The sequence below is a fragment of the Chiroxiphia lanceolata genome, chromosome 1 (genome assembly GCF_009829145.1).
Source record: "Chiroxiphia lanceolata isolate bChiLan1 chromosome 1, bChiLan1.pri, whole genome shotgun sequence".
NCBI classification, from domain to species: domain Eukaryota; kingdom Metazoa; phylum Chordata; class Aves; order Passeriformes; family Pipridae; genus Chiroxiphia; species Chiroxiphia lanceolata.
The window spans coordinates 111,293,175-111,316,842 of NC_045637.1; the positions used below are offsets into that span (position 1 = coordinate 111,293,175).

General features: G+C 39.5%; 1 protein-coding gene across 7 annotated transcripts in view; it reads right to left on the reverse strand.

Annotated features, from left to right (window-relative positions):
- Positions 1-23,668, reverse strand: part of TMEM108 (transmembrane protein 108) — a 162,547-nt gene that overhangs the window by 71,780 nt on the left and 67,099 nt on the right. For 6 of the 7 annotated variants that reach the window (XM_032704870.1, XM_032704860.1, XM_032704833.1 and 3 more), the window contains exon 3: positions 14,686-14,767. In XM_032704870.1, the coding sequence (XP_032560761.1) occupies positions 14,686-14,725 (40 nt within the window). In that variant the 5' untranslated portion in view covers positions 14,726-14,767. Of the gene's footprint in view, positions 1-11,906; positions 11,972-14,685; positions 14,770-23,668 lie in introns of those variants that run through there. The other variant, XM_032704881.1, reaches the window with a different exon arrangement.

A 23,668-nucleotide genomic window follows, 5' to 3' on the forward strand; every position in this document is an offset into this window, starting at 1 on the left:
AAATTTGTGGCAAACTCAGTAGACTATGAGGTACCAGTCTCCCGCTGGATACATGGAGTTCCCATTCTAATATTTCTGTGCTTTAATTTAAGCATCAAAGTCCCAGACCTGTCAGAAAAATACAGCCTCTCTAGTGACCAGAAGCACTATGAGTGATATCAGTGAACCGGGAATGCATTTACTGATTTTATATATGAAAATAGCAAAAGAGGTGCTTATGACTGGTGATTTATGTCTTCATCAAAATACTCGTCCTTCAAACCAGACCCTGAAATTCACTGAAATTAATAGGGTCTTGAGATTGGAATATGTGTTACAAATTAATTCATTTTTGATCTTATGTAATGACAAGCATAATACTACTGGCATCCTACCACACCTGCATAAAAAATAGTGCCTGATGGACTAATACGTATTGGTTTACTTAGAAAAGAAAACAGAAGAATGTAAATCTCTAAGGCTTGTTTACCAGAGGCTTCCACAGTATTCTGCCATAACTCAGTGAAGAGCTATCAGTTTTGAATTTTCCTAAGCTGAGAAGCTCTCAGTTCAGTGTCTTGTGTATTTCAGGGTTGTCAAAATGAAACCCTTGCAGCTAATAACTTTATAAAGGGATAATTTTCTCACTGCCAAATTCATGACTGTATCCTACTCTTGCACAGATGCATTGTAGAAAACATGTTCTGCTATGAAAAGGCAGCCACAGATGACTGGCCTCATGGAATGACTTCATTTTCTTTCTCACTGCAGCTTTGATGTGCAGGGAACAACACTAATCAGAGAGCAACCTCCCCCACCTTAGCTGGGTGGGCTACCCTTGCCTATGCCACTCTTCTCCTCCTACCTCCAGTGGCAGTTTCCAAAGGGCTGCCAAACAGGGCAGCTCTGCCAGACTCCTTTATCTACACTTCTCAAGGAGCACTCAGAAATGCTGCAATAAGAAATTCTAGGTGTAGGTCCTTTTTTGGTGGCTGTAAAGGAGACACTTCTTTTGGTTATTCAACCCTGGCTGTGGACAATGAGCAATGAAATACATGGACCTGAAAGCCTTGGCAAGAGGTAAAATCAGCATGCTCAGCTCTTGTGAGCAGGAGGTGAACGGCTGAAGAACTGCTTGACACTGCAAAGCAGAAAGAACTCACCCTCACTGATACCATGACAGACAAAACCACATGAGGTGAAGTCTTTCCTGGCACAATTGTCTTGTTGCTGACTGCAAAAAAAAACTCTTGGTCTCCTCCTCTACCAAGTCACTTTTTCTTGCTTCCCTCCTAGCACAAGAACTGATGGATGCAGAGGAAAAGCTGAGTACTGAAAATGAAATAATGCCTCCTCTGTTGCCCCTTTTTTAGCTTGCTTTTCTTCACCTGTCTTGTACAAAGCACACCTATTGATGGAAGCTTCCAAAACAAGAAGACAGCACCACAGGCAAAAAACTAGGATAGCCAATTTTCCTCGTTTGCTTTTTCAGAAGTCTCTTTTACAGAGGTTTCCATTTCTGGTTGTCAGGGGCTCTCAGCAGCAGAAAGCATGACTGAGCATTGTTATGAAATGTCATTTTTAAAATTCCTTTTAATAATATTTAATAAAATTTATTTGTTTCAATAGCAGAAGATTTACCGCAAGTTTAGAGTTATGTTCGAAATCCACGAACACGAAAGATGTTGAAACTATGCAAAAACGTATTGCTTTCCAAAGTAACATTAATAATACATTTGTAGATATTGAGACCCGCTCTATACTAGTTGAGACAGAGTATGGACGTAATGTATTCACAGGCACTGTGGATAAATCACCTCAATAAATTCTTCATGCTATACTGTAATCTCCAAAAGCTCTCTGACTGGTAAAAATCATGCTTGCTGATCCGACTGCAGTTCTTCGTACAATCTTGTTATTCATCTGCCAGTGACACATGAGTTTGAAACAATCAATGTCTTTATACATCTGCCACCACAAAACAACTTTACTTCACAAAATAAAAGTCTTGACTGTTTTTAAAAAATACTAACATAAACCTACATCCTTCTGCACATCCCTCCCTCATGTTCCTCCTCAGCATGTCAGATCACACTTTGAAAATATACTTACCTGTGCTTTTGTTCTCACAAAGGCAGTAGTCAAAGCTTTTCAGTAATTTCTACTTAATATTTAAACACAAGAAATAGTTCTTCGGAAATTATCAGTGAAATGAGCGCACTACATGGCAATCCTTCCTTAAGAATAAATATCATTTCCTACTCACAGACAAAGTTTAGAGAAATACACCTCTATAAGCACATGCATTACTTTCAAAATCAACTGTAAATACTACTTTGATGATTTCAGTACCGAGGTGACCTGCATGCTTGGTCTGTGTTTTATCCCCTTGTCAATGCTGCTGGCCAGAACAAACACACTGATGCATCCTTTGCGCTGGATCACGGGCTCAGCAACATCCCACTGCTATCAAAGTAGTCACTGAACAGGAACGGAAACTTTTGTCACAGCCAGTGACAATATGCCTCTAGTCCAAAAAGTGGGACACGCAAATGTAGTCTGGAGATACAACAGGACCATGTGTGATCTCCATTCCTCCATGGATACAAAGCTTGAATCCCTTCAATACATAGGACAAAAGGGGCTTCACACTTGTCATGCCATGCTGAAAAGCATCCTCTCTGCTAGACCTAAGAATTTCGTCTTGAAACACTGAAGACTGAGATTTCCCAGTCTCTCATAATTCACAAGACAGGGAGTAAGAGGGACTCTTATTATACTTTGCTGCATTGTCTGAAAAGCAGAATGCAACTTGGAAATTAAATTTTGAGAGTAATGTCTCTAGTCCATAAATTTCACATTTATATTTAAATATGTTAAGAAAGGTGTTGGTGAAGTCGTAAAAAACCATTCATTTGAATTCATGTGAATTCATCTCCCATCCTCTGACATTTTGACAGTGGGCACCTGAGGATGCAGAGAATGTTCCCTATAAGGGACACATTCCTCTGAGGATTAAATGTAGGATTATTCAACCAGAAAATTTAATTTTAAAAGACAAGTACTAGGAAACAGATTTCTTTTTTCATTTGCTCTTCACACTCTGTAATAATCTGAATACTTCAAAAAAATAAAAGCAGAAGGATGGCATAACCAATGCCTGTTAATAGAAAAATAATTGGCTTAAATGAGGCACACATTCATACACACAAAAAATAAATGGCCCAAGAATTCTTTTGAGAGTTACAATATTTTTAGCCATATGGTATTTCTTATTAATTGTTATAATTACTAACTGAGAGCCAAATGTATACTCCACACTGTATAACACATCCAAATACTATCAACCCCTAGCCCCAAATGCTTACAGTTCAAAAGATAAGACATGTAGGAACAGGAGATCCTGAGAAATGCAGTGACAAGGAAAAAAGCCCAAGGTCTCCTAGAAATTAGGAGGTGCTTTGGGCCTTACTCTTGCAGCGCATCAGCTACATTCCTCCTCTGAGAATGACAAAATGGGCTCTAAGCCTTTGTCCTCCACAGTCAGTAAAGAAAAAGAAGCAAGAAAAAGGGAACACACTTTGAGGCTTAACAATCCATGGTGGCTCTACAACATATTTTGGGCCTTTAGCAATTTATGCTAATTGAATGTAACCCTCAAGCTGTTCTTTTTGTGATGGGGCTGCTCTGGAGCACAGCCAGCCCAGAGTCCACAGACACACAAGCTGCTGAGCTGAGCTGTGTTGTGCAGCTCTGGGTCACCACAAACCAGGGGAACTAAGCTGAAAATTTTGATGCAGCAGTGAAAACCACTGTAGGAAAGGCGAGTTGCTCTGCTAGGAGTGAAGCACATTTATCTGGATGTTCTGGTTTGGGCTTGGTGCTACAGTATTCCCAAAGGTCACCCTGCTGCTGGGTTCACTATCCTACCTATTTTATATGAGGCCAGGAGCAGGGAACATGCACAGAAGGGGACAGTGGCCTTTTTAGGGTTGCAAAGAGCCACATGAAGTCACCAAATGGTGTCATCCCCTTCTGCAAGAAAGATGGATGTTTTCCATCTGGGAACAACCTGTAAAGACAAGTGCCCTGTAACTGAGAGAAGCTTAACTGCCAGGAGCATTGAGATGATCCCAATAACAATTCAGACTTAAAACATGTTCGCCAGAACTGCCTTTTATTTCTGACACAGATTTTCCTGAAACAAGAGCTAGTCAAGTCTACATACACTGCACACCACTCATCCCAGCTTTTCTTTTTGACTCTGAATCTACAAGGCAAGAGGACCTTCCTTTTTACTGTAGAACCTCTTTCTTTGATGACATACATTAAGCCTTCTCTGTCTTATCCTGCCTGCCATTCATTTGTCTCCACCTCAGAGGCCAGAGGATTTATATCTGACTCCCTGCCAGTCACACACATGCTCAGCAGTGACTTTTGAAACTGATGGTTCCAGTCGTAAGTGTCCCAAGGGCAAGGAAAGATGCACTGCAGTATGCATAGCTGAGGCCCAGGGTACTGTTACTCTATCATGTAGATGATCTCTCTCCTAAGGGATTGCATGAAAAAAAAAAAGCTGCTAGTGTCCATTCCTATTAAGCTTTAGCCACTACTCCACTCCTGCACATTCTCCTTGTCTGCTCCTGGGAATCAGACTCGCAGGATCCTCCTTTCCCAAGCACCTATTGCTGTTTCTCTGGTGCAGGCTTCATCCTTAACAACTTTCAGGGCACCTCTGTGCAGTACAGACTGTAATGTGATTAACTTTATGCTTCACAATCTCAGCACTAAGAAGTAGGCCCCAGGGCAGGGATTTAACATGAGGCTCTCAGGCATGCATACAACCTTGATCAGAAAAACAGCTCTTCCTTCCTGGAATGGTACAACAAAACAGCTTGGAACTAGGTGAAATGGCTAGTTGCTCTAAGGAAACAACACTGCCAAACCCCAGCACTACTGAAGTGAATGACATAAAATGGGAGATAACTGGTCCATTCTACCTCCAAGACAAGGTCGAAAGATCACAGGACTTGAAGCCACTTTCCTTCTCTCCATGTGCTTTAAGGCTAAACTAACTCTGTCTATTCAAACACAAGTATTTTGCCCTGCAAGCATACTGTTTTCCATTTATTAGGTGTTCTCATTGTTTTTATCTTTACTTTCTTCTCTTTGACATTTTCATTGTGATGTCTGTATGTTAATTGTAAGTGCCCTCATCAACGAGAAGCTGTAATAGCATAATGAATTTGTAGCCTCTACAGGACCCAGTGAAATCTAATGCTCTAGAAGATACTGCAAATCATCATTCTACTTCCCATGGGATGCTAACTTGAAGAAGCAGTGCCTTTTCCAAATGCATAAAGAATTAGAAACTTCGTGTTAAAATACTGAGCATCCCTCACATTCTGTCCGCATGGGAATTCCAGCAGCAACAAAGCCCTGGGTTGCACAAAATGGATTTATAACCTGGTCAGAAATCATGCTGTTTTCCACACAGTTTACACAAAAGTACTGTCACTAATACTCCATGGTTCACGCTGCAAGTCACAATGAAATGTGATGTGAGGTCTTGTATAAATGCACATATTTTCAAACTCTTTCAGGGTCTCCTGCAATGACTCATAACTATTGATGACATTGGCTATCGAGTTAATTAATACAAATATTCTTTAGGGACGAGAGGGAATTGCTTATTCCTTTTCTAGCAATAAGGAATGTACATGGGTTAAAGACCTCAATGAGATCGAGTTTGTTGTGGGGAGTCTGAACATTTACGTGTAAGGAACATTTTAGCTTTCTAATGCAGAGCATGCTTTATTCTGCCAGAACACACACGTCTTTCTACTGATGATGGCAGTAGCTTGAAAGATATTTACATGTACCTGCAGTAGAGAGTTAGGAACAACAGTATAATGAATACAGAATATGCAATAAATCTGATCAGCACAAGTGTTTCAGTGGGTATATGAAATACACCTAAAGATTGCAATTATATCTTCAATAAGAAATTAATGTATCTGCTTTATTATGAGGAATACCTGGCCATCTCTCTACCCACCCCCGTGTTGCTTCCTTCCATGCCCCTTCTTTATTTTTTCCTTTCCTTATAACCTGGTCTTAGCAAGCACTGATTAATATTCATTAATTCTAAAGCAAAATATTTATGTTCTGCACAGTATTACATAGTTTTGAAACAAAGTCTGCTCCCTTACATTCAAGGAAAAGGGATTAGATTTTCCAAAGTATCTTGGCACTCTGTATCAGAGACATGCCTAGTGCATTTCCTAAAGGCACCTGCAAAAGTTTCCTATTTACCCACTGGGAAGAACGCAGGTTAATCTGCTTAGGTACTTAGGAAAATTCACTGAGCGCCAAAATTAGTTTTAAGCATTGCTGATTTGGAAAACCGGGCCCCAGAAATCCTGTCCTTGACCCTGGATATGATAGAAGCTTGGTCTTGATTGCAAAGAGTAGCTCAAGAATCCTGTTGTCATCATACTGCAGCAGAAAAGCTCAGTGATGGCAGAGTTACACTGCACTGTTCCTCCAAAACCTGGAATGGTGGGCTCCTCCTGGGTACTCGTGGTGCACATCAGAAGAGATTCACCAGCTGGTGAGTCTGCTGGAGAGACTGCACCTCCACCCCAAGGAAACACGGCCTAAGGGTTGGTTGTGGTTTCCTTGCCTTCTCTAGCTGAAGGGATGTGACACGCTATAAACTTTCCTCATTTCCAGAACCCTTTGTGAACCTAGTAGAGGAATGGCTTTAAGTTACTATAGCAGGGGTAGAGTATTTTTCCTGCCAAGGTCACTTTTCAAACATCTTTTGTAGAACACATAACAAACATCGTCCTATTATCCAAGAATAATGTGGGGAATAAAATCATGTGAAAGGAGACTATGGGCTTTTTCCAGACCTTGGGAGCACATCCTGCCCTTGAGGTTTCAGGCAATAGAGGATATGCAGAGTTTAAACCAATAGTGTACCACAAAACAATACATTCATACAAATTATGTATAGGCCTTGATTTGTAAAGGAAGTTTTGCAGATGCCTGTTTTCAAAATAAAGACCAGCTGGATGCACTGCTTCAAGAAGCAATGGCCTTATTCCAAAGGCTAACTTAGATATTTCACAGCAAGTTTTCTTTGCAGGTAGAGTTTTGAATCCTTTCACTGAGTTGCATGTGCTTAAATTTTGGCATATGCTCAAGTGCTTTGGAGATTTTTTGTAGAACCACAGAGGACATCCATATATTTTCTATTTAGAGAACAGATAGGGATAATACCCAGCACATGCTGCCGAGCTGGATGACACTTTGATTTATGTGTATTTCTTCTGAACTGTTTCCACAGCCTGCAATGAGCTTGGTTTTATAAGTATTTCTTGTAAATTATTTACACAGCCTGCAGTGAGCTACAATGGACACATACATGAGCGATCGTAGCTGCAATAATCTCCACAGTTAGGTCTCCCTTGCTCAAAAATAATGGGATGTAGCATGCCAAGGGGAAGCTGGAGGGAGAAAAGTTCAAAGGCTTTGCCAAAAGTCAAAGATACTTTTAACATAAAAAAGTTTCAGCACCTAAACATGGGAAAATGTTTAAATATAGTATAATTAATATATTTCAGTATAAATATCGCTGTAACTGATACCAGTGGTACATCTCCTCATTCATGGCAGTTCATGCATGGGGTAATATCAGATAACAATGTATATTAAGCATCTAAGAGCAATTTTTCTGTCTTTCTCACAGGAACACTGTCACAGGCATTGGATAGTTCATGGACCTCAGACCCCAGCGTGCATGTTGACATATAAATTTTCTTATTTCGAATTATTGGAATGCAGTCCAATGGCGATTGAAGCCTATGGCTACTGGCTGCTGTAGGCACAGTCTGCCTGGGGCTAAGAACTCAATTTACATATTTAACTGCCTTTCCTGGAGTAGGGCTTGCTTGCAATATTGTCAAAACCACACCAATGTCTCAGGCACAGATGGAAAGAAAAGAAGGCTTTGGGGAAAGAAATAAATGTTTGACAGGATATTTTTGTTTTATATTGCAACATATCAAAGCAAGTTGGGAACGTGAAGGCTGGAAATAAAATCCCAATCCTGCTAAAGTCAATGGGAGTTTTGCTACTGAACTCAGCAGGACCAATATTTCATGGTTGCTAGGCTCTTGCCTGCATATCAGTAACACTTCTTCCTCCACTCGATGCTGAGTGTCAAAGACACACATATGAAATTGCACAAGCTGATAAGTCTTTGTTCCTGAAGTTTCATTTCTATTAGAGATGGTTGAAAGGGAAAATAGAGAAAAGTCACATTTGTACTGCTGCCTGTTCACTCTCTCCTTAAAACCTTTCTCTCAAGGCGTGAGGCAAAGAGCACCAAATCTAAATTAGATTAGATAGACACACTGTTGCACAATGGGGATCACTTCAGGTCCAAAACTCAAATAATTCACAACATCAGTTGGAAATAATATTGTGGATTAATTTTTGACATATCAGATTATTGTTTTAACAAGGCGGTAAGGAATTTTAAAACCAAATCCTTGCAGCATTTTTCAGTTTGGATAAACATACATACTTATATATAGTTATTTGATATCTTTTGGTTATCTAGCATAATGATCGTGGACATTGTTACCAGAATCTCACACAGGTGGTGTGTGAATGCTTGATGAATATAGACACTGTGAAGTTACCCATGTTCTCATTAATTTTGAAAAATCTACAGGGTTCTAGTGCAAATAAGTACCAGTATAAGTATAAAACTGAAGGTGCTTAATGCCAAGAACATACTCAGACTATCAAATTACATGTGCAAAGGCAGGAATTGCTTGTATGCCAGTAGAAAGACCAAATATAATAATGTAATTGTCTGTTGGCTTTTTACCCCAAATTCAGTGTCAAGGACTTAAACCATGACTTGAAATTCTACAGCACCAGGCCTATTCCACATCTTTCTGTGTTTCAACAAATCTGCAAGAAAAGTGGAGAACTTTTCACAGTATATTAGTTGTTTGAGTGGGTTGCTATGTCCTAAATTTATATCTGCTCTTGGCAAAACAGAGCAATAGATGTACTTCCCCAACAGATGTACCTCAAACTTGTTAAAGAGTTCATACTATCTGTGAAATGCTATCAACTCGTAATGCCTTTAAGGGCATGAATGTTCATGGAACCAGTGAATTTAAAAGAAATACTGAGAGCTACTCATGGGAACAATCTCAGGTTTGGAATAACAAGAGCCATCTGATTCAATGAGTTGTGCTTATCTAGGCACTAAGCAGGAACACTTTCTCTTGTATGTGTCTGCAGCTGAAATCTCACTAAAGGGCACATCAAGGACACTGAAGCCTACATCTGATAAGAAAATGCATATTCTATTTAGTTTCTTTACAACGTGCATTGGTTTGCTTTTATAGCCCTCTTTAAAAAAGGTCTGTTTTCCAGGACAGGATCACAAAATGGAAGGTTGCAGCTTCTTTCAAGAAGGCAGTTTTTGCTGAGAAATCGAAGCAACAACCTTTAATTGAATTCTGGGAAAAGAAATTGTTGATGGACTGCTTGCTGTGAGCTGCCCGATGGGCAGGCTGTTACCAAGCCATGTGACTCTCAAATACAAATGCCTCAGCCCAGTGAGTATCCCAAAAAGCTCTGTACACGATACACTGCATAGCCAGAGGCTGTTTACCTTTCTAATTTTTAAGCAAACCAGATGGAATCTGTTCCTGGATAACCACTCCCTGCTGTTGTCTTTGCTCAGGCTATACCTACTAGTCTAACAGCGCACAACAAAAACATTGTTTTCTTTTCTCTCTGTGAGTCCTTGTGAATGATAGGCAGACACTCTCTGCTGATCTGTATCAAGTGATCCCAAGTACCTTTAAGCTCACATCAGCTCTATGTTTCTAGTGCATGGATTAATTATACATGGCTTGTGCAAGCTGAGAGCCCTCTGTGGAAGCAAGCAGGCTCATTTGCACTAAGGACACAGTACCTAGTGGTCACAGGATCGGAGGGTTTGATGGGAGCTTTTGAAATCATCTAGATGACCTCTGTCTCCCTTGAGAGATGGGGTTTTTTCCATTCGGAGCTTCCGTGCCAGACTTAAATCCTCCTGATTAGCCTGTTCTAGCATTTCAATATCCTAACTTGCTAAAGCATGCTTGCCTGATGCCTGATGTCAAGCTACCTGCTCTATAAATCCATTTCTTCATGTCTTATCTACTACCGTGAGCAGAGAACAGGTTATTCCTCTGCTTCTGGCAGTAGTCTTTTTTGTAGTTACCATGCCTCTTCACTTGCTTTAAACGAGCTGTGTATAATTGTATAGACAAGCCATCAGTGCATACCATCTTATTAATAACATGTAATTATTCACAGACAGCACTTGGCAATAGAAACAGGAGTCGGTGGGTGTGGGTTCCTATTAGATGCAAGAGGCATTAGGAGATAGTGCTGCTCAACACCTTTCAGAAGGCACTGAGAACTGGGTCTTCTCTTACACAGGAATTTGACAAACTCACGTTGCTCATCAAATATTTACAAAAAAAGGGATGAGCCTCCAGACTTCATACTTGAATGGAGTGCTGGCTTGTGCTCACCCTTTCTACAGGATGAACTGCATTGTGAGAGACTTAACTGAAAGGCAGCCAAGCTGCCAGTTAAAACAGAGGAAGGGGAGCTGCATCCACAGCAAGTGGAAAACTTGTGACAGCCTGTGTTATAAGGCACAGCCACTCACAGCCATTTTTGCTCATTTTACCACAGTGAGTGGTACACACTTACAGATAGGAAGCTCTTTCTATTGATACTACTGGGCATTGTGCCAGGTTTCAGAGATGAAAGAGTGATACTTGGGAATGCACTAAGTGATAATGGCATGAAGAAACACCCAGACTGGTGTTTATTTCAGATGCTATGGTGACAGGTCCTCATACAGACCTTAGTGCTGTAATAAAAGTCCTTCCATTTGTTCAGGAAAATAATGGCTGAAGAAGAAAGTCCCGTATACAAATTGTGTGCCAAGAGCTTTCACCAGTTACCTGTCGCCACATTTTTCTCTAGCTTATATGCAACTTGGAAGCCATTAGTGAACAGTGCACGCCTGGCAAATTACAGTGTGCATGTTTTATTACAGAAAATGCAGACATATTGTGGCTCATGCTGTAGGGCTTAAATCACCACATTAGGTCTTTATAAAAAATGGAGATCGCTCAGCCTCATGGGTAAGGCATTTGCATCTTCATCATTACAGAGGCAACAAACTTCATCCATAAAGATGTGTCTAGAACAAATGGCAGCAAATTGTGGACACATGTTTTGCTTTAATTGGTCCTCATCAGCTGAATATAGCTTCTGACTTCAAAGAGCTCTTACTAAGAAACCTCTTCCAAATTTTTTGGTTTAGTCTTTTCATGTGGGGTTTTTTTAAATGTCTTAAGAGATTTCAGATTAAATAGAATCTTCGAAGATACAGTTTGAAAGCACTACTTCTTTATAGTTACATCACACATTTAATTACTTATTCATAAATTATGAATGACTAGAGGTAAAGTAGCATTGCCCAGAGCCCCTGTCTGGGGCCAAATGTAACACTACAATTTTTACAAAGCCTGTCTCTTGACAAATGGGAGCAGATTCAAGCCAGCTACAGCCATATTCAAAAGGGGAGCTGTTGTCAGTGCCATTTTCACATGCTATTCTTGATCAGCATAAATGGGTGGAATGTGCTCTTTTTGGAAAGCACAGCAAAAGAGTACGGATGGCAATAGAATGATTACGTAACTCATCTAAAATTCACCAAAAAAAGATGCAAGCTACAATCAAAATCTTATTTATATATGGGTGAGATTTTTAAAAATACAGCTAACAAATCCCACTGTCTGTAAAACAAACCAATATCTACTTACGTCTTTTCTTCCAGCCCCAAAGCCTGGCAGCCCTCATGAGTACAAGGGTCCCACTGTCTCAGACACTGCACAAACACAGCACAGATGAACAGAGGTGGAAACGAATACACAGATGAGTGTAGCCACCACAGTAGCACAGCTGAGACTCGAGTAAAAATGTGATAAGCCTCGTAACGACACACCAGTTTGGAGATGAAACTGCTTCTTCCTACATTTCTTAGCCACAGGAACACTCACAAGCACACACAGAGTTTTGTCTCTCCAGCTGATCACTGCTTCTACAAAAACCGCCATTTTGTTCCAGCGTGTTTTTGCATGTTTATGTATGCCTTGTGTATGTATTCACAAGAATACATACAGAGGGCACTTCTCTCTATAGCCTGAAGCCTCGATTAATCACTCACACCACAGCAGACAATATGAAAACACTGCCACATTTTTGAGGCAGCACCACAGACCCACTTGTTGCAGTTGCAGATGAGGAAGGCAGGCAGGTGAAGGACATTGGTGAATCAGCCTGAAGTAGAATATCCTCTTTTGATACTTTCTCTCAAGGTTTGTTTTTGTTTTTCCCGCTATACAGTAGCAGCAATTTTCCCCCTTTTGTGCAAATGAAACACAGAAGACCATGCTGCAGGCCCTTCTTATAGTATAAAGAACAGTTACAGGAAACACATTAAAGTAATTTCCTCTTCCTTGGACAGAATGCACTCTCTGCAGTTTGTTTTTAGCATTGTGGTGTAACTGGGGAAAAAGTGAGCTTAGGTAACACACCTCAGTGCACCTAAAATAAAACTGATTTAACAGAATTTAAGTAACTTGGAGGATCTTGCCATAGGCTTTTTATAAACCAACCAATCAACCAGTGAAAACACTCATTCTAGATGCCCAAAATACCTCTTCTATAATTATATAGTTGTTGTATTTGTTAATGATAACTACATTTATGACATATTTTTGCTGCACTTCAAGAAATAAAGCAGTTTGTTTATCTGTCAGTAGAATCAGTATGTTCAGAATCCACCTTTTCAAATTACATCACAGAGTTCACAATATCATTGCATATTCATACTATATGTCTGTGTATATATATATATATATATATATATATATATATATAGTTTTCTCAGTCTTTCCCTTTTTATTTTCAGTGTCCCTCTATTTACTGCCTAGCTCTTCAACATATTACCCTGAAAAATACAGTTTAAAACAGCAGGGATAACAATGGGGAATGCTGCCAAGCCACGAAGCATAATATTAAAAAAAAAAAATAAAAATAGTTACAAAAAGTCTCAACATTGTGATAGGCTGGATGTACAGTATACCTTCCTTCTTTTCCCAAAATGGTGGTAGAAATGTACTTACACAATTCAGTTTCATATTTTTATTACAATGTTGGTCCAGCAACTGAGATAACTTTAGAATTAAGTCACATTTCAACACGCAGAAACATGTCAAAATGAAGCGAAGTATTCTTGGTCCTTAGCTATTGTAAAACTACCACAGCCCCCACTGCTGTCAGTGGGCTTCTGGTTATAAGCCTCCTTAAGGAGCTCTTCCCACATTGCACACCAGCCAGGCACCCAATATCTGGGAGCCAAAGATGTGCTGCTGGGCAGGTCCTGTAGGCACATCTGGCCTAGCTTTATGCTCATGAAAACAAAATAACCTTGGATGCACCTCTGGAGTCTCCCCTCTAAAGTCATGAAGATACAACTCTGTTTCTCCTATGTCATAGGAGAAGCTGTAAATAAGAACAGGAACATCAGCCAACCTAGCAAAGCAAAAGGTTTCTAGAACAGTCCATAAAATACTTCTTAGACCTAATTTTCACACATGCCAATAAAACTAATAGTCTTTGTATTGCTCATTCCACGCATACTAAGGATGATTTTGTGGTTTCTGCCTAGCTTGGACCAGAATAAGAGAAATCCATACAAAATTGTCTATGAAAATATGTAATAAGAAACTCTGCTGAATTGAAGAGACAACATTAAAAAAACTTTTTTTCTTGCATTTTCATTGAAAATTAGCAATTTCCCTTGAAAAACATGACAGCAAGTGATTACACTTATATAAAATTAATTTATTTTATCTCTAAAATTTTGAAGAAAAGTTGTTGCTTTTGATATTGACACTGGAAATTGTCAGTCTACAGAAATGTCCCAACAGTGTCAATACACCTAAAACCTTGCCTTACTTCCATGAACAGGGGAGACAGTTCTTATCTACACAGTCTAAATTTCACCTGAGGCTTTTTGCTGGACTCTTGGATGGACTCTTCCGAAAGACAAAACCTAGAAAAAAAATCCTTGTCATTTCAGGAAGTGACACAGAATTTAGGTCTGTGTGAATCTAGAGCTCCATTCCCTCACTCACAGATCTTTTTATTGAGTGACCACCACCAGACATGCCAAGTGAGATGGATCCCTCTTGTCCATTAAGAACTAGACAAAAAACATGATTACAAAAACATCGTGTTATTTCTTCCAGCCACCATCCTCTCTTTCTATATCTCATTTTTCCGAAAGTGTTCACAGTTGCAAGGCACAACAAATCAATTTTAGTCCTTTACAAAACTCTGCAAAATCAGATGATACTTCAATTCATCTTTTAATACATTTCCAAATATTTCCGTTAACAGGATAATTTAACTTCCATATGGTTCCTCCAGGTACTTGAAGCAAGTACTCTCTTTATGCCCAGCATAAATACTGCTATCTTCTGTAAGGATTTGAATAGTTCTTTTCTAACAGAATAAAAATTAATATTTACTTACTAAACAGTTGGCAACAGAGGACCTGTAAGCTTCTCTTCATGGTATCATGTGGTCCTGCTGGTCTGCCAGTTTATTCATGATTCTGTCAAGAAAAAATCAAGAGAAGAAGAAAATTATTTATTATAAAATATAGGCTGTCTTGTTATATCTGTTGATTACAAAGTAAGATGAAGCTTCATAGGAAAATGATAAGCGATGGGAAATTGCCTAAGTGTACTTTGCTTGTGTAAGCCATGCTCTCCAATATCTTGGCAGTGAATCATAGAATCATAAAATCATAGAATCAGCCAGGTTGGAAAGGACCTCTGAGATCATGAAGTCCAACCCTTGATCCACTACCACCACAGTTACTAGACCATGGTACTAAGTGCCACATCCAGTCTCCTCTTAAAAACCTCTAGGGATGGAGAATCAACCACTTTCCTGGGCAGCCCATTCCAATGCCTGATTACCCTCTCTGTAAAGAATTTCTTCCTAATATCCAACCTAAACCTCCCCTGGCACAGCTTAAGACTGTGCCCTCTTGTCTTGTTGATAGTTACCTGGGAGAAGAGACCAATCCCCACCTGGCTACAACCTCCTTTCAGGGAGTTGTAGAGAGTGCTGAGGTCTCCCCTGAGCCTCCTCTTTTCCAGACTAAACAACCCCAGCTCCCTCAGCCTCTCCTCATAGAACTTGTGCTCCAGTCCCTTCACCAGCCTTGTTGCTCTCCTCTGGACCTGCTCCAGCACCTCAATATCCTTCCTGAACTGAGGGGCCCAGAACCGGACACAGTACTGCAGGTGTGGCCCCACCAGCGCTGAGTCCAGGGGAAGAATCACTTCCCTGCTCCTGCTGGCCACACTGTTCCTGATACAGGCCAGGATGCCATTGGCCTTCTTGGCCACCTGGGCACACTGCTGGCTCACGTTCAGCTTCCTGTCGATCCAAACTCCCAGGTCTCTTTCTGCCTGGCTGCTCTCCAGCCACTGTGCCCCCAGCCTGTAGTGCTGCATGGGCTTGTTGTGGCCAAAGTGCAGGACCTGGCACTTGGCCTTGTTGAACCTCATCCCATTGGAATCAGCCCAACTCTCCAGTCTGTCCAGGTCCCTCAGCAGAGCCCTCCTGCCTTCCAGCTGATCGACACTCCCCCTCAGCTTGGTGTCATTTGAAAATTTGCTAATGGTGGGCTCAATGCCCTCATCTAAATCATCAATAAAGATATTAAAGATATTAAACAGAACTGAAGGGCAGAGCTATGGCCAAAAAGAGCATAAATTGTCAAGAGTATACAAAATAAACACACTGAAGATTACTTTCATTTTGTGCTTATGGCTTGATAAAATTAATCTCATAGAAGTCTTTTTACTTTGGAGAAAGGATCCTCACTGGAGGAGAAAATGATAGGTGCAGACACCACCAGGCAGCTGTGGTGGGAACATGGGGCTGGAATCTCCTTCCTGAGCCTCACCTTTTCACATCCCTCAAGAGGTACAATGAGGAGAAAGTCCACCCTCCTTTCCCAGTCAAAATTTCAGTGGTGCCAAACTCTGCTGAAATGGTAGCACAGAGGGCAGTTTTGTCCTGGCATTTTTTAGCTTCATGTTAGTCAGCTGTTGTAGGTCATATCCCTTCCTGATATAGTCCACCAGTTGCCTGAGCTGCAACTAGAACTACAGGAACTGGAGAAACTTTTCTATGTCTTTAGACATTTTCTGTTTCTTCTAGACCAAACTACCTTGCTGTAGATGGGAATCTCATAATTCTTGCATGTCTGAAAATGTGATGTGGCAAAAACACGCGACCACCCTATCTCTCTGTCTTTGCCCACCTGGGGAGTAACCAATAACATTTTATGTGTTCTCAGATAGCATTTTCAAATACTTGATGGGGATATTTTTTCACCTCAGTTTAAAAAATATTATGAAAAAATAAATCCCAATCATGCTGATATTAATTATTCACATTGTGAGGAAAACAAATGCATAAATCAGAAGTGAAAAGCAAATGTAGTCCCAAAGTACTTCTGTGAGTAATGTCTCGCTGAACACCCAAAGATAACCCAAAGAGTATTTAAACTCTTGACTCCATAAGAAAGCATTTGCTATAGATTCAAAGGCAGGACACTGAGATCATCCTCCTAAAAGGACTCTGCTCAATATTAAATAGCGTGTAGTATCCTCTAGTTTTCAGTTCAACATATTTTCATCTTCTGAACTCCTGAGGACATTTCTGAGTCATTTTAACATGCACCTATATAAATCTTTCAGAGCTTATTTAAAATGCAGTCTTGAAAACGTTAAGACAAAAAAGTCAAACCAAAGAATAACACCTTTGAACTGCATAAATGCTGCAGAGTTTGTGAAAACAGAACTATGTTTAACTTTTATGAGGAAGCCTCAAAAGGATCGTGACTTTTCTTGCCTGTGCTATGTAAAAAAGATGCTTGGATTTTGCTAAGTTATTTCACATAGTAATTTCTGTACACAAATGCCATGTGTTTGGATTCTCCCACACTTTCCTCTCCATTTAAAACTGGACCTTCACAACATCTGAGTAACTTGCAGAAATGTCAGTATTTGCAAGGTGTTTCTCCTAAATGAAAGTAATCAACTGTGAATTAATTTACAGTTTTTAATTAGAATCAGAGTTAGATTAATGTATAATTTGATCATGAAAACTTGTTGAGGAACTCCTGTTTACCTCTTTTTCCTTAAGGTTTACCAAATGACAAAACAGACATAGTAAAAACCTCAGTCTGTATGTACAAATAGACATCATATAGTCTATTACAGCACTCTTCAAAGATGTATATACAAAAAGTGTATGCTAAGCATCCATTATGATATTAATAAAAATATATGCTGGAAAAGACAAAAACCAGATAAGCCACTGACAATACAGATTCCATACACCCAAGGACTCTGCTTTTGTGTCAAAGCAGGATTTACAAACATTGACCCATCTGAAGTCATAAAAATACAATGGAAAAAAGGGTGAATCTGAAATTGCAACCCTAAATCCACATTATTGACTTTGTATAATTTGAATTATGCTTGGCAACTGTGATGTGATACAGTTTGAAGCTGTGAACCACAATTTTTTTATATTTCTCTTCCATCTCTGTATTAATGCTACCTGTAATGTATAATGGCATTTGCTTATAAATTCTGGTATTGTGGTTAAAATAAGTGGTATGCTTTAGTGTATACATTTATTTAGATAAGACTCCTAATGTCATTTACCCTGTGCTAAGAAATAGGAACTACTGTGCATATAGGGAAACAAAGAAACAAAGATTATCACTTTAACTACCTTCTTCTGTTGCCCTCCGTTAGAAGATTTATCTTTTTGAACACATGGCCAGGACATGAGGGAAATGATATGTGAAACAACATAAATGCAAACTAATCTTTACACCCTGGCATAACTTGCTCTATCTCCAGCAACCCTGAGTGGAATACAGTACCTAAGCTGCCATATTTTTTTAACTTGAGAATAATTATTCCTTATTTATCTCTTCCACATCACACAATTTTAGTCTTTCATTAGATCATTTAGAATCTGTTTTTAAGGCTGAGAAACTCTTGTCTTTCTGCTTCTTTCATTAAGAAGATACACCTTATATCTGATAATTGCCATGCCTTAAGCTGTAAGTATCCCTTCCAATTCAGATCTGAGGAGTAAGGAACAAAGCTACATGCAGCCATCAAAACTTGGGTGTATCCTGGATTTTCATACTGCACAGTGACATTTCCTGTTCCTTCTCTACTCCATTCCAAATTGTGCCTATGATTCTCTCTTCCTTTGTCACTGCTGCTGAGCTACTCCACTTTACAGAGTGCCTGCTACAAATCCTTGAGCAACAATAACTCATCTGGAGTCTATCCTCAGGTATGTAGAGCTTGGACTAATTTTTGCCTGTGGATGTGACTTTGCAATTATCATCACGGAATTTCATCTGCCATTTTTATCACCCAATCACTTACTACCATGACTTTTCTAAGAGATAGCAATGAAGGGCTGAATTATTATGATTATATAACAAATATACAGCTGTTGTACATAACAACTTCTCAAGTTGCCAGAGTTTCAACACTAATTTCAGTACCTTCCAATCACGGAAAATCTTCTGTATCTCTAAGAAGACAAAGCAAAGTCTCATGATCAGACATTTCAATAGCTGCAGAGGAAACTTCTTTTCTGAGTATCAACCCATGTCCAGTCATCACAGTACCCTCTTATGGCCCTGTGGGCACACCTAATACAAAAGTTCTTTCCCTGCAAGTACCTGAGTTTTATAGTCTTTATCTTATGAAAAACTTTTTCAGATATTCTGTGATAAATACATTTATTTATCACAATCAAGAAAGGTTACAGATATAGCGGCTGGTAGCTGAGAGCCCTCTAGTTCACCAAGCCATTTTCTCTTAGGTATTTGAGTATGCAATTTTAGGCACTAACAGATTAGCAGAGTTGTGCATATGCAGATGGAAAATGCAGACACACAGCCAGTTCCCGACTTTGGGCAGATTAATGTAAAACCAGAGTATTGCCACCTGTTTTAAATACACAAACTGTTACTTAAAAAAAAAAAAAAAAAAAAAAAAAAAAAGAAATATGAAGAGTGAGCAGGAACAGAAGTGGTCTTGGAAAAAAACTGACCTGGAAAATGTGTGCTAAGCTTCAATAATGCAAAATCTAATGTGAGTATCTGAGTTTTGTACCCATTTTATAATCCTCAATCCATTCTTCAACACTTCCCTGAGCTTTTTTGGGAGTACACCTCTCCAAAATACTCATTTTGAAACATGCGAAACTTTAATGCTTGAAGCCATTCTGAGTATTTGAGGAAATTATCTGTTACAAATGTACCAGATCTTGGAGATTCTTAATCTTAATTTCCTAGATCTGTATTTTGGTCTCCAAGTGAATGGGTATATTCACAATTGCTCTGAATATCCACTGTCTCTCCTCTGAAAACCAGAAAATAAAGGTCTAATTATGACTTTTGTTTTACTTCTATATTGTATTCACATTGATGTACCTACAGATAAACTTTGAAACAAACTAATAAAGATAGTGCAAGTTTGTAGTCAAATCAATTTCAAGTCTGAAAGACGCATCTTCAACAGTTAAATTAGTGGATATTTGTATCCAGGAAAGGTGTCATACGCATAGCCACCTGTGTTTGAAAATATTGGTTAAGCACCTGGTGCCTGAAAAGGACTCAAAGTTTTGCACTGTTTAGTGCACAATATTTCACATACAGTTTATCTTACACAGGATGATGAATAGATGTATGAAATCCCTGTGGACAGCTAGCAATATTGTCTTTCACAGTAAGTGATCCCCTCAACATCACAGTTAAATTAAAGAGGACAATGAAGACATAATGATGAATGGAAGACAAAAGAGTCCAAAAGAGCTGACAGCTCCCAGCCATACATTATATCTGATGGGAAAAAAAATGTCAACCACATCTTAAATTAAAGAGAAATAGAGAAAACAGAAGATGCACATTGAGGCAAAGCTAACAGTCAATGAAGAACCTTTTTTCTTTGTCTGCCAAACAAAACCTAGGAGACTGAAATAAAGAAGCTGAAAAATGGCAATGAAAAAAGGAGACAGGCAAAAGACATGCCATTCCCATCCCATGAAGCACGTGAACATTATTAAGTTATTCTCAGTGCCTTCTATCCGCTATGGATCATTTTGGAAAGAAGAAAAAGCTACATCACAGACAGTTTTCAACTACAGTATTTCTGATTCTGCAGAAAACAAAAGAGAAAAAGCAGACATATCCCAAACTACTTCCATTTCCAATCCTTTTCGCCTCCCCTATCAAGAAAACACAGCCTTGGTCCTTGAAGTATCATATTGCCCTGTGATGTTCAATGAATTTCTACAAGATAGAAACAGCAGAGGCTCCTCACTTACAACCCAGAGAGATGGGACTAGCCCCAGGAGTTACTGCCCCAGTGTAAATTCCAGCAGCAGGGTCTCCATCCATGGCTTCCCACAGGTTATTCACTTAGTGGATATTCCAGTGTGCCTCATAAAAGGAAGCAGGTGCACTCTTCTTGACTACAAAGGACTCAAGTACAACTTTGTGTTTCCAAGTTCTCATAGTTTATTTCTTAATTTAATGGCCTAACTCCATGATCCAGATGTTATTTTGCAAAATTTATATCCCAAAAAGCTTCAGGGCATGCTAATAAAAGGATGATTAACTTGCAGCAATAAGACTCCTCCAAGCAAAAATTCTGTGTTCTTGTTCAACATGTGCCACATTGGCTGCTGTGATTTATTTTCCACTGCTTGGAACATGCAAACCACTGTTACCATCTTTCTTCATAACATCCTGAGTGCAGCATTTTTTATATTTATGTCCACTTAGATCTTTCAGCACTTTTTGAAGTAGATTTCTCTTTGCAAATCTAAGAAAGAGCAATTCACATCTACTTCCACAATTATCCTCAAAACTGTACACCCTTTGCTTTTCTAAAGTCTCTAAAGAGTAAGGTCTACCCTCAGGATATCACAGCTGATCAGAACCAGTCTTGCTGGTGTTGTGCAGGCCTGTCATATGTGCATAAGGAATGGTCAGGTAGGAACTGAACTAGATATACTGCTATGCTTTTCTTTATATACAAGACTTGCATCCTAGGTGACATGAACTCGGAGAGAATCTCATAGCATCCAGAAAAAACGCAACCCGTCCAAAGCCTTTCTTCTCTGAATCCAGATGCAGAGCACCTACAATCGCCACTAGGTCTGAGCCTGACTGTGGTTTTTCTTGTATTGATGTTTGAATCCATATCTGCTCATTACCACAACGATAAATACAAACCAAGAAAAACACACAGAGAAAGCAGAGTCAATATGCAAGGAAACCCTGTCAGTAATTGTTTCCTCTCCTCAGTTTCCCTACTTCATCATTAACTGTTGAAATCCCAAGTCCCCCATCTCTGCTAACATAGCAGTTCAAGCGGATTGTGTTCCCACAGGCCTCCTCCCAGCTGTGGCAGCGTTTCCATTGAACAACTCTAGGCAAGATGATCACTTAATGGCTACTGTCATTAGCGTGGTGAGTGGAGGACATTGACAGATAACTCATTCTTCATCATCTTCCTTTATTCACATGTCAGAGCTGGGGCATGTTCATGAAAGGAAGAGGGAAGAAAGGCCTACTCCGTTGGGGTTTACTGTCATAAAAATAGATGGTCATGAAGAACCTCATGTGTAGGTGGACCATGGCCAGGGGAAGAACTTAGTCTGGAAAGGCCAAGTAAAACTGCTGTTTGGTTATCTAATGCCTTGGCTACTTCTTGACTTTGTTTCTAACTTATCTACCACTAACAAAGGTAAGATTTTTTAAGGCAGTTCTAGTGGGAGAGAAGTCTAACAATCGTTCTGGTTGCTCTTGTTCCCAGTGGTGGAAAGACATGACTCTGTGTGTGCGTGTGTGTGTCTGTCCAGTTGTAGAACAAGAAAAGAAGAAGCCTTTCCTTTACATCATTAATTTCTGTAGCACTCTGAGAAGATAACATCTTCTCAGATAAGATCAAACTGACTAGCAGCTGTAGGGAGAATTAGAATTGGTCATTAATACATGCTAGGGATGGAGAGGGGAAGACTTGTGTGCACTTTAAAACTTGTATATGGTTGAAAGTAAAATATGCAATGATAAATACTCGTGAAAAATCCCTGTGGACACCCAGCAATATTCTCTGTCACAGTAAGTGATCCCCTCAACATATATGAATATATGGGAATTGAAACCTGATGATGAAATTTTATTGCACATCTTGAAAATGCTAATTTTTTCAAATTTTTGTTGTGGTCATTATGAGAGCAAAACCAAAGAAAATCTTTTAATATTCGTTCCAAGCTCATGATGAAAATTTCACAGGCTGCACTACACCAGGAAGCATTCAGCAGTGCAAATTGTCTGCTCTTTGACAGGAAAACTTTATAATCATGGAAGCTCTCCTGCTAAAAGACTTCTGGCACACAAAACTACGCTAGTTAAGATATCTCTATAACTTCTAGAAAATACAGAAAGTACATCTTGCTCTTCCTTCTCAAACACAGCAGGGAATGGATGTAGAAACAAGCTCCACTTCCACATCACTCTTGTGATAGCGTGTTTTCCCCCGATGATCTCCCATGGCATCTCACCTGCCTCAGGGCGTCCAAACTGTTGGTGCTGACATTTGATTTACTTACCTAAACTCCCTCTGCAGAGAGCAAGTAGATTGGCTCCTCTGAAGCCTGATGCCTGTGACCTGTTTAAACTGCCACCGCTCTTGGAAGGAGAAACAGCCCCCTGCTGTTTCTCTTCACTGATTTTCAGAGGCTGAAGGTCAATTGATCTGAGCTCGTAACACCAAAATGAGGATGCCAACATCTGTAAAGGAATCCCACCCAGAGCTTTTTTTCCAGATCTAAAGGTTTAGGGGTTAACTTCTCTGCAGCTGTGTTAAACTGTTCCCTTGTTCCTATTGTGTAGGATATACAACAAAAAAGACTTAATGTAAAGAAAAGGCAAGCAAATAGCTTTGCCTGCAGTGTAATAAACCCAGAGTTGGAAAAGGGTGTACCTTTGTGAAGCAGCTGAAATGGCTTTCACATTATTTCAGCTTGATTAATGCAAATATTTCAAGTAGAAAGGAAAACAGAGTGCAAAACAGAAGGTACTATTTTCCCTCTCTTATAATATGATACTGTATTCCTAAGGTTGATTGATTGGGTCAAATTTTCAAGAATGGAAAGCATCAGCTGTAAACAAAGAGGAGTATGCATGCTCTGTGTGTCTGAAATCAAGGCCAAAATACCAGTTTCACAAAGATGCTTATGTATTCAAAACTGCAAGCAAGTGCTGTGCTGTCAAACATACCTGTATTGCAGTCCAGGAAAACACTGTTACACGGGTCCTAGATGACTTTAAAGGAAATCTACAGTAGAGATGGAAACATCTCAGTGTAACATTTTAACTGCA